The 11,662-nt window shown below is 48.8% G+C and overlaps 1 protein-coding gene across 1 annotated transcript in view; it reads left to right on the top strand.

Annotated features, from left to right (window-relative positions):
• The window catches only part of Nrxn2 (neurexin 2), a 112,296-nt gene that overhangs the window by 17,237 nt on the left and 83,397 nt on the right, over positions 1 to 11,662 (top strand). The window contains 1 exon segment of the mRNA XM_036203108.1: positions 8,955 to 8,972. Coding sequence (XP_036059001.1) covers positions 8,955 to 8,972 — 18 coding nt within the window.

An 11,662-nucleotide genomic window follows, 5' to 3' on the forward strand; every position in this document is an offset into this window, starting at 1 on the left:
CATGGCAGGAGAAGCTGAGGCCAGGCCTTGGGCATTTGGTTTAAATCCTTCATGTGACATTCTGGGTGTGAACCGGCTATGGGGTACTGGCCAAGAGCCACACAAAGGGTTTTGATCAGGTATGTGATGAAGGTAAGAAGTGTATCTAGCTAGGCAGCAGGGGGTGAAGTGTGGAGGGACTCTGTACAGCAGCTAGATGGTAGAGACATCAGTTGGAAGATAGTTTAAACAAGATGTTTAAACCATATTTATTTGATATGTATCTATGTGCACATATGTGAGTGTATGTGCACATATATGTGTGTGAGCTATGGGATAACCTCAAAATCTTTTCTTAAGTGCCATCTACCTTGTTATGTTTCGAGGCAAAGCCTCTGTCTGGTTTAGAATTTCCTGATTAGACTAGGCTAGATGGCTAGTGAGCCCACAGATCTTCCTTTCTCCGTTCCCCCACAAGTGCCGAGAGCACAAAGGTGTGCCCCCACATCTACACTTTTACCTGAGTTCTGGGGGATTGAACTCAAGTCTTCTGTTTGTGAGACAAGCACTTTACTGACTGAGGTGCCTCCTGCCTTGAACTTTGAGTGGCCAAGAAGGGTGACGGCAACTGTGGTGGCCGTTGGGGTAGCTGCAGGGGTAGACCCCTGGTGCTGAGACTACAGTGGGGGAGAGATGCTGTCTTTGGGTTGAGGTGGGAAAGGAGGTCTCGGAGAACTAGAAGTTTCTTTTTTGCGTGGTTGGAAGGATAGTAAAGAGGGAGTCCGGGAGGGGATTGGGTTTGGGACAGCAGATCATGCATGCCTGTGTGGCCCTGGGCCTTCCTTAGACACAGCTATCCAAGAGGTTTTTATTCTTGTTGCTATGGCAAAATGCCCCGAGAGAAAGCAGTTGGGGAGAAAGGGTTTATTTTAGCTCATAATTTCAGGTTATTGTCCGTGATTGGGCAGCATGTGCATGCGGAAACTTTTTATTTGTTTCTTTGCTTTTTGAGATGGAGTCTCACCATGTATCCCTGAATGGCCTGGAACTCACTATGTAGCCCAGGCTGGCCTCGAACTCACAGAGTGCTGGGACTAAAGGTGTGCGCCACCATGTCTGGCTATGTATGTCTGTGCAGTGTCCAAGAAGGCTAGAGGAGGTGCCAGAGTCCCTGGAATTGGAGCTACAGATGGCTGTGAGCCACCATGTGGGAACTGAACCTGGGTCTCTGGAAGAGCAGCCAGTGCTCTTAATCGCTGAGCCATCTCTCCAGCTACATGTTTTTGGGAGCTTCTTAGGGGCAATATTGCATCAGAAACTAGGAACTACTTCAGATCCCAGGGCACAGCTACTTCCTCAAGCCAGGTGTGGAGGGCACACAAGTGTTTTTTGGTCTGCTGGGCTGTTTTAGAGAGGGGTCCATGGGGCACAGAAGCAGGAGCCCTGGGAAGGAACTCAACCTGGAGAGCCAAGGTATCACATCAAAGCACAAAACTTGCTAAGGCTGAGAACATCTCAATGGGAAATCTTATCACACCTCTCCACCTCCCTTGGCTCTCCCTGAGGACTCAGGAGTTGCCTCAGGTATCACCCCAGACAGACTCACATAGTGTCTTCCCTAGACGTGACCCTTCCTGCACTGCTGTACTTTTTTTTTTTTTTGAGACAGGGTTTCTCTGTAGCTTTGAGCCTGTCCTGGATCTCACTCTGTAGCCCAGGCTGGCCTGGAACTCACAGAGATCCGCCTGCCTCTGCCTCCCAAGTGCTGGGATTAAAGGCGTGCGCCACCACCACCACCCGGCACACTGCTGTACTTCTGAGGTCTCAGAGCATGGTTTTGACTGCTTACAACTCCCCTGACTCGCCCTTTCCCTATTCATCACTATCCTTGATAACAAATCTGCTGGGATTCTGAGTTCACATTAGGTAAGACGGTGCCATCCCTGACGCCATCTCTGTCCTCTGCCAGGTCATCAAGTACACATGCACGGGCTGGGATTAGGTCAGAAACGTGACATTCTCCTGTCAGCAACAGCTTCCACGGCTGTGGTCCTGATGACACAGGGGTGAGAGAGATGCAAGGCAGAAGGGGGAGGAGGGGAGTGGTGCAGGGCTGAGCTGGGTGTCCCCAGGGAACCTGGGAAACTGACTGAACCATGGAAAACCAATGTTCTAGGTACTCTTCCCAGTGATCAATAGGTTTCCTGTGGTTCTTACCCCAGTGGCCAGGAGGATTCAAGGAGAAGGTGGTGATAGGCTAGACCTTGAAGGATGACTGGGCCAGAGGGAGTCGCCATGATGAGGAAAGAGGAGTATGAGGCTTTCCTGCCAGGGCGAGTGTGGGGAATATGAGAACGCCGATGTCTCCAGCATGGTGAGACAATAAGAAAGGTTGTGTTTCATGGGAAATAAAATTCAGCGTATCACAAAGCTACATAGAGGAACCCTATCTCCAAAAACCAAAAACCAAAACAAACGAATGAACCAACAACAACAAAAAAAACCGTTTGCCAGGTGGTGGTAGTGCACCCCTTTAATCCCAGCACTCGGGAGGCAGAGGCAGGCAGATCTCTGTGAGTTCAAGGCCAGCCTGGGCTACAGAGTGAGTTCCAGGACAGGCTCCAAAGTTACACAGAGAAACCCTGTCTTGAAAAACAAAACAAAACAAAAACTAAAAAATAAATAAAAATAAAAAATAAAATACAACGTAGATTAGCATTCTGGAAGCCTCTAGCCTTTTGACTTTGAGGCTAAGGACGTACCTCTCAAGATGTTTCCATCCTATATTGGGTCAGAGTGAGGCCGGGAGAAGTTAGAGATAGCATCTGGTTTTGTCTTGTGAGGCTGTCTGTAACACAGCGTGACCTCGAACCTCTTATCTCCCTGTCTCCACCTACTGAGGGCTGGGATGCACCACCATGCCTAGTTACGCAATGCCGGGGACTGAAGCCAGGCAAGTATTCTACCAAATGAGCCATATCCTCAGCCCCCACTGAAGGTGTTAAAGCTGAGAGATTTAAATTAAATTTTGTTTTTGAGACAGGGTCTCTCTACATAACCCTGGCTGCCCTGGAACTCACTCTATAGATCAGGCTGGCCTTGAACTCATTGAGATCTGCCTGCCTCTGCCTTCCAAGTGCTGGGATTAAAGGCATGTGCCACCATGCCTAGCCTTGGATTATATATTTAAACAATTTATTGATTTAAAAACTTTTAAACATGTATTTATTTTTATTTTATGTGTCTGAGTGTTTTGCCTGTATGTATATCTGTGTACCACATGCAGGCCTGGTACCCTGGTACCATGTGGGTGCTGGGAACTGAACTCAGGTCTCTGGAAGAGAAGAAAGCACTTTTAACTTCTAAGCCATCTTTCAGCCACTAAGATTTTACTAAAAAATTTATTATTATTGTTGTGTGTGTGTATGTGTGCATGTATGTGTGTACATGATGCATGCTGGGGAATGCACATGTCATGGTGCTCATGGAAATCAGAAGACAACCCTGTGGAGTTAGTTGTCTCCTCCAATCTTGGTGTAGGTTTCAGAGATGAGACTCGGGTTGTCAGGCTTGCATGACAAGCATCCTTACCTGCTCAGCCATCTTGCTTGTTCTCTAGATTCAGATTTGATTGTCTGCCACCAACAGTGTGACCTTGGATAAGTTGCTTCTGCATTTCCCCTATGTACATGTGTGTGTGTGTGTGTGTGGTATTCATGTTTGCATGTATATGTGTGCACATGTGCGCAAACATGTATGTGTATATGTTGACGTTGGGTGTCTTCCTCAATTGCTCTCTACCTTGTATACTGAGTCAGGGTCTCTCATTGAACTAGAAGCTTGCCATTTTGGATAGTCTGGTTAGTCAGTTTTCCCTGGGGATTCTCTGTCTCTGTCTCCTTCTGTGTCCCAGGATTATAGATGGACCACCATGCTCACCTGGCTTTTATGTGGGTCCTGGGGATCTGAACTCTGGTCCTCTCAGCTGTGGGCATGAGCTGTGGAGCCAGCCCTCCTCTGCTTTGGACACTTGGTCTCCCTGTCTCTAACAGAGAGGAATAGTCATTTGTATTCGAGAGTTATAATAGTAGTGGTGGGTACCGGAAACAGCACACACCAGGAGCCAGGTTTGCTTTAGTTCTCATAACACAAGAAGTGTTATATTATTCACTCAACAAACATAGCAATGTCTTTTACAAGCCCGGAGCTGAGCAAGCAGCTGGAAGTAGAGAGATGAATGAGACATTGTTTTGTCTCTTGCACAGTTTTGCAGTCCCATCAGGAAGCCAACTTGAAATTACAGTTACATTGTAGCTTTAACAAGGGCAATAGTAAGACAATGTGCATCACAGAACTGGCCCAGAAGAAATTGCTGCTCTCCTGTGTTCAGAACGTACAGGTATTAATATGGGTCTTAAGGGAAATCATTGGCTTTCTCAGACAGCTGTGTGCATGTGTGAGTGAGTGTGTGTGTGTGTGTGTGTGTGTGTGTGTGTGTGTGTGTGTGTGTGTTTTGGGAAGAGTAGTTAGAATGTGGCCTATTTGGGGAATGGAAAGAGACCGGGTGTGGCTGGAGCCAGAATTGCAGCAGGCCAGGAGATTGAAGGGGGTGTGATCAGACTTGAAAGGAGTTAACCTGAGAAGCCCAAACCTTCCCTGGTGAAGCCCAACAATAAGCCATATACATGCAGGAGAGATACATGCAGGAGATACACACTGCAGTAGATATACATGCAGGAGATATACATACAGGAGATACACACTGCAGTAGATATACATGCAGGAGATATACATACAGGAGATACACACTGCAGTAGATATACATGCAGTAGATATACACTGCAGTAGATATACATGCAGGAGATATACATACAGGAGATACACACTGCAGTAGATATACATGCAGGAGATATACATACAGGAGATACACACTGCAGTAGATATACATGCAGGAGATATACATGCAGGAGATATACACTGCAGTAGATATACATGCAGGAGATACACACTGCAGTAGATATACATGCAGTAGATATACACTGCAGTAGATATACATGCAGGAGATATACATACAGGAGATACACACTGCAGTAGATATACATGCAGGAGATATACATGCAGGGGATATACACTGCAGGAGATATACATACAGGAGATACACACTGCAGTAGATATACATGCAGGAGATATACATACAGGAGATACACACTGCAGTAGATATACATGCAGTAGATATACACTGCAGTAGATATACATGCAGGAGATATACATACAGGAGATACACACTGCAGTAGATATACATGCAGGAGATATACATACAGGAGATACACACTGCAGTAGATAAACATGCAGGAGATATACATGCAGAAGAAATACATGCAGTAGATATACACTGCTGTAGATATACATTCAGGAGATACATACTACAGTAGATATACATGCAGGAGATATATATTACAGTAGAAGATATATATACATGCAGTAAATATATACAGCAATAGATAGATATACATTGCAGTAGACACACATGCAGTAGATATATACTGCAACATATAGATATACACTGTGGTAGATATACATACACTGCAGTAGATATATATGCAGTAGATATACACTACAGTGAATATTTACTGCCATATATATATATACTGCCGTAGGCTTGAGATGTGGTCAAGGCACTTAGGTGGCATGTTGATATAAACTGCAGGGTGAAAAGACTCATTGAAGGGAGATTATCACAGAGGCCTATTCAAGCTCCCAGAAGAAGAGATAGGGCCTCATCTGGGCTGCACTGATGGGGCATGGAGGGTTTTAGAAGGTGGAACCCATAGGTCCTGGCAACTGGTGTGAAAATGTGAGAACTGCTTTCTGGGTGTCTGGCCCAAGACAGGAGAGGGCTTGGGGGGGGGGGTTCTGAAGCCGTCTCAGAAAGGTTGAGAGCCAGAAGCCTGTGAGAGATGGGGCATGGTGGCTCTGACTGGCAAGTGATTATTGGGATAGCAATGGAGAATGGTCCAGGTGTGTCTCCTCCTCAGAGAATGGAGAGAACATACCGCTGAGCTCATGGCTTCCACCCAGGCAGATGTGCAATGTGGCTTAGGAGGGTTGGTAGTGGGCGTGACCCTAGGTTAGATGACATCTTGGGACACTTTTTAGAGGTCAAGAATTGTAGGTTGGAAAGAGGCCCTTTGCCCTGAGGCATTGAGATGAGCTATGGGTGAAGAGAACAGGTAGCTGAGGGGCAGGGAGGTAGACATGGAGGGGCCTGGCATGGTGTGGGGTCGGGGGATGCAGACAGCACATAGCAGATGAAGGAGAGAAATGTACTGTCGCTTGCTGGCTTCATGTTTCTGAGCATACTTTAAAAAATTATTCATGTAAAAGATACCTATTTTATTTTATATGTATGTGTGTGTGCCCGAGGACAGGTATTTGTACCATGTGATGCCGTGCCAACAGAGGTCAGAGAAGGGCATCAGATCCCCTGGAACTGGAGTTGTAGGTGGTTGTGAGCCCCCATCATGTGGATTCTGGGAACCAAACCTTGAATCTTAGCAAACACTCTTAACTACTGGACCATCTCCCCAGCCCATTGAAAAAGTTTAAATCATGTGCCTCTGTGTGTGTCTGTGTATAAGCATGTGCATGTTAGTGCAGCTGCCCAAGGAGGCCAGAGGCACCTGATCACTTTGGAGCTGGAGTTACAGGTGGTGGTGAGCTGTCCAAGTGGGTTCTGGAAACCCAACTAGGGTCCTCTGGAAGAGCAGGAAGCCCCCTTAGTCGCTGAGCTATCTTTACAGCCTGGAAATGCTTTTTGAAATATCTGCTATGTGGAATTATCTAGAAATCAAAATGATTCATTTATACAGGTGCTGGTGGATCTGGACTGGCCAGGGTCTTCTCATGCTAGGATCAGAGAGTTCCAGCACAGCTGTTCTCAGAGAACCCAAGGGTTTTCCCAAGGGTCGTAACTGTGATGAGGCTTGGTAGCTTTAGGAAAATTGTGGTCTATGCAGCTTTGGGGGTGTAGCTGTTAGGCAGAAGCCTTTCTGTTGTGTATTGCAGAGCATATTTATAACATGGAGGCTAGTGGGGGTGGGTGGATAAAGAAGGAGATGGGTAGGTAGCAAAGCAGCTGTGTTCACTGGGGGTGTATGGGGGTGGTGGGTGGATGCGTCAATAATAACACGTATTAGGATGCTGTGCGGGTGTTGACGTTTACTCTCAATCTCTGCACGTGTACCACAGGGGTGGTATGACGTATGGTAAATAGCAGTATTCATTTTTGCAGTATAATGTCCCTCCCTAAGAATACATGAACAAATCCCACAGATTGTGCTCATGGGAGGGAGGAGACAGCATATACACGTGTGTGTGAATTGATGTCTGTCTCAGGATCTGTATATGTGTCTTTCCTTGAGGGCTTGTGTGTTTGTAGATTGGGCAGTTTCTCTCTTCTGTCTTTGACTTCCTCTAACAGCCTTCCAGATCGTGAATATGTGACAACTGTCTAAAGCGTGGGGGGGGGGGGCACCTTGGTCCTCTTACGAAGCCTGCTTGAGGATCTGTGGCTTAGTGAGGGAACTGCTCCCTTCAGGTGTGCTCCAAGGTCAGGTCCAGGTCAGGTCTTAATAGGTGAGGCTGATGGCCCATGGGGTATGACATGATCTAGGGGTCCCCAGTGTGGCCCTCTGACTTTGACTGAACCTAAGGTGACCATCCATTTAGAGACCCTTTGCTTCACCCAACCCCCTAGAGGGCATTTGGGCTCATTTGAGAGGCAGAAGCAGGAGGGTTAAGACATTAGGGCCAGCCTTGGCTATATAACGACTTTGAGGCCAACCTGGCCTATCCAATATTTTGAAATAAACAAGCAAACAAACAGATAAGCAAACATGTTCTGGAGTTGAGGATGCAATCAATTGGTAGAATGCTTGTTTACAATGCATGTGTAAAGCTTTGAATTTGATCCCCGGCCGTGCTTAAAAAACGAACGTGCTAGGGCATGCCTAAAACCCCAGCACTAGGAAGACAGGAGGATAGTCCTGAGTTTGAGGCAAGTGGTATTACACAGTACGTTCCAGGCCAGTGTGGACTACAGAATAAGACTGTGAAACACTCAGCTATGAAATCAAATACCAAAATCAAATGAAGAGGAAAGACATCTCCCATGATCCTAGAGGCAGAGCTGGGGTCAGAAGGGGCTTACTTGGGAGAGGGTGCAGGCCACCCTCTCACCTTTGTAGTTGGGGTGCAGAGAGGTCAAGTGACTCGGATCGGCAGTTTGGGGCAGAATCGTGTTTTCTTGGATCAGACCCAGGGCCTGGCCCGTGCCACGTGCCACATTCTGACCCGGGTGGCAGCCTCTTCCTTCCGGGAGGGTAGGGGGCTGTGGGTGGTCAGAGCTCGACAGTGAATGTTTCAGGCATGAGTTGTGTGAGAGCTAAACTTGAGAGTGGGTCGCTCGGTGCTTATGTGTGTCAGTGTGTCACTGAGCGTGAGTGTGTCTCGGCGAGCCCAGTGAAGACAGTCTCTGGTGTGAGCATATCCCCATCTGTCTGGGAGCTGCAGCGCAGTGAATGTGAGGGAGGAGCCTATCTCAGGAGTTGCGGGGAGCCTGGCTGCTCACTGCTTTGCTTACGGCTCTGCTTCCTGTCTCTGTGTGATCTCAGGCCCTGCTCTGGGTCTCCGTTTCCTGGCAGAGTAGGATCTAGTGCAAAATGCAGAAGTCCCTCTCAGTCCTCCCAGATGGGCTGACTCTGGGGAGACTCATTCAGGGGACAGTGTGGCCACTGTGTAGTCCCCAGCAAAGCTGTTCCCTGAGTTTTTAGGTTGGGTTATTCATGTCAGGGCCTTGGTGGGCTGTGGGACCTGGAACTCTTTGGTTCTTAAAGCAACTGTCCATGGCACATTTGCTAACAGATCTCCTTTCTCTTCTCTCCCTGCTCCCCTTCTCTGAACTTGGCTGACCATAGAGGAACACCCTATGGAAGGTGAGTGGAGCCTTCTTGATCATTAGGATAATACACATCTCCCCAAAGGGTCTGTTTGAAGGGGTGCTGTTGGCCATATGACAGCTCCCTGTCTGCTTATGTTTGTGAGGTCCCTGGGGGGGATGTCTGGGTCTTTTTCATTGGAGTGCCTTTTCCTAGGCTTCTCTGTTCATTGACTGTGTAAGCTGCTGGGTAGAGGGCAGGACCTTCTTGCCAATGCTGCTCTCTGCTGCTCCTAGCCCTCTTCCTGGTGGGGGAAGGGAAGAGGGTCTCTGGGAAGAGGTGATGAGTCGGGGGAGAGGTTCATAGCTGATAGTGTTGGAAGTGCCCAGAAGTGAGTAGGTAGACACTGTTTTGCCCAGCTTAGAAAGCTATAATGGATGAGCCGGGTGTGGTGGCACACGCCTTTAATCCCAGCACTCAGGAGGCAGAGTCAGGTGGATCTCTGTGAGTTTGAGGCCAGCCTGGCCTACAAAGTGAGTTCTAGGACTGCCAGGGCTACACAGAGAAACCCTGTCTCAGAAAACTAAAAAAAGAAAAGAAAAAAAAAAGCAAGCAAGCACATAATGGCTATGTATAGAAGGGAGTAGGGGGTGGCAGGGTTGGCTGCTGGCCTGGAGCCTGTGCTGGAGAGAATTCACATCTCTGCTGCAGGACTCAGGCCAGTGGGGGTGTGCTTGAGAGTACAGACAGGGTGGGGTCTGTCCCGTGGTTGGGGTGTGTGGGCAGAGCCTGCTCCTCTGCTCTGCTAAAGCTGTCCATGGCTGAGAGGAAGGGGGCAGCTTCCTTGTTCAGTCCCAGGGCAAGGGTGGGAGTGGGCTTCTCTTGGGTCTCTGTCCATTCTCTTCCTGCCTTCTGTTCTGATTGCCTCTTGCTCTGGTTTTCCTCTTTGCCTCTTTTTCTCTAGGGGTCTGTCCGTGGACCTCTATCTGTCCCTGACCTTCCCCAGGTTCTCTGGGTTCTACCATTCTTGGAGGCTTTCCCTTGAGCTTTGCTTTCCCTCTGTTTCTTTTCCTCCTTTGGGTGGACTAGGATGTAGTCTAGATTCCAGTTGATCTTACAGGGCCTCGCAGGGAAGCTGGCAAAGTGATTATTACCAGGGAAGGCCATATCCTGATCAGCACTCCTGTCCTGGGAAGACAGTGGGTAGGACATACTCTGAGACCCCTGGGCCTGGTCCTTCCAGGAGGAGCACAGACACACCAGGGATATGGGCATCCTGAGAAGGGTAGGCAGCGAGGGCTCTAGGCCTGGGCATGAGTGGAACCCATTTTCCTCGTGGTATCCATGGCTTGCCTTGACTCTCTGTGCTTTTTCTATGTGGGGCTCCTCAGGTGCCCTGGTCCCAGCAGACCACTCCCTGTGTCTGCATTTGTATGTCTGTGTGTGCACACCTTCATGTGGTTTGGCTGTCTGTGTGGGCCTGCTGGGCACTGGCTTGTTGTTTTGTTCATGGAGTGGCATGTGTCCATGTTGTTCTGGAGGCGTGTCTGGGGCTTTGTGTGTCTGCATCTATGTTTGCATCTCTGTGTGTCACTGTTTACCCCTGTTGTATACAAGAGAGAAGGAGAGAGCCTGCACATCCGAATGGGCACAGCCTTCTGAGGGCTGGAGATAAGATTTAGTGTAGGCCTGACTTCTACTTGCTCTTGATGTCATGCCTTCTCTGGAACAAAGGGAGAGATGGAGGGAGAAAGAGAGAGAAGAAGGGGCAGGAGAGGCTTGGGAGGAAGAAGTGGGGAGCGTAGACAGGGAGAGGAGCAAGAAGAGATTTCAAAACGACACAACTGTGGGGAGAGAGCAGAAGACCCAGGCTGAGAGGAAAGGGCAGAGGCTGCAGAGAAGCGGCCTAGAGCAGGGGGAGGAGAGGGACCCTAAGGACAAGAAGGGAAGCCCAGTTTTGGGGACATGGGAATGAGAGCTGTGGTGGAGTGTCCTGGTCCCCTGCTGGTTTAGATGTGGGCATGAGTGTTAGCAACAGTGCAGGATGTGTATGAGATGATCTGTGTGTGTGTGTGTGTGTGTGTGTGTGTGTGCGCGCGCGCATAGACAAGAATATGATCCCGTTGTTTGTCTCTCTGCATGTCTGTCTGTCTGTCTGTCTGTGTCTCGTAATCTTGCTGTCCTTTTCTTTTTCCTCACCGTTGTCCTGGGGTCTGAGTGCAAAAGTCAAGGGTGAGATTGCAAGTGAGGACGTGGGTGGAGGCGAGGGCTTCCTCCCTAGCAGTGAGGCCCCTCTTCAGTTCTCTTAGGGGTCCTCTGTGTCTCTCCTTCTCCATCTGTCCATGATGCTGGGATGCTGGGATGCGGGGCCTAAAGGACGCTAGGCATCTTGCTCTGCAGCACCCTGAGCACTTCCTCTTCCTTCCTAATCTCTTACAATCAGGGAGAGGAGACCCAGATTAGCCACATAGAGTACCCTAGGAAGGACCTTTGGCAATGCCATCCATCACTGCCAGCTTGTGAAGGGAGTGGGAGGAGGGGCAGGCAGATGCTACAGGTGGACATGGGAGAGAGAGGCACCCCAAGGGTACTGGGCCAGGATAAGGAGTAAGCTGTAGATTGGGGTGGGAGAGGAGGCAGGCTGCAGGCAGAGATCCCTCGGTCATCCAGTTATCCAGGGCTGAGCCAGGGCTAGACAGGAAGGGAATGGGTCTCCCCTCACTAAGATGGCTGGTGCTGTCATGCCT

The sequence above is a fragment of the Onychomys torridus genome, chromosome 1 (assembly GCF_903995425.1).
Source record: "Onychomys torridus chromosome 1, mOncTor1.1, whole genome shotgun sequence".
Classification (NCBI taxonomy): Eukaryota; Metazoa; Chordata; class Mammalia; order Rodentia; family Cricetidae; genus Onychomys; species Onychomys torridus.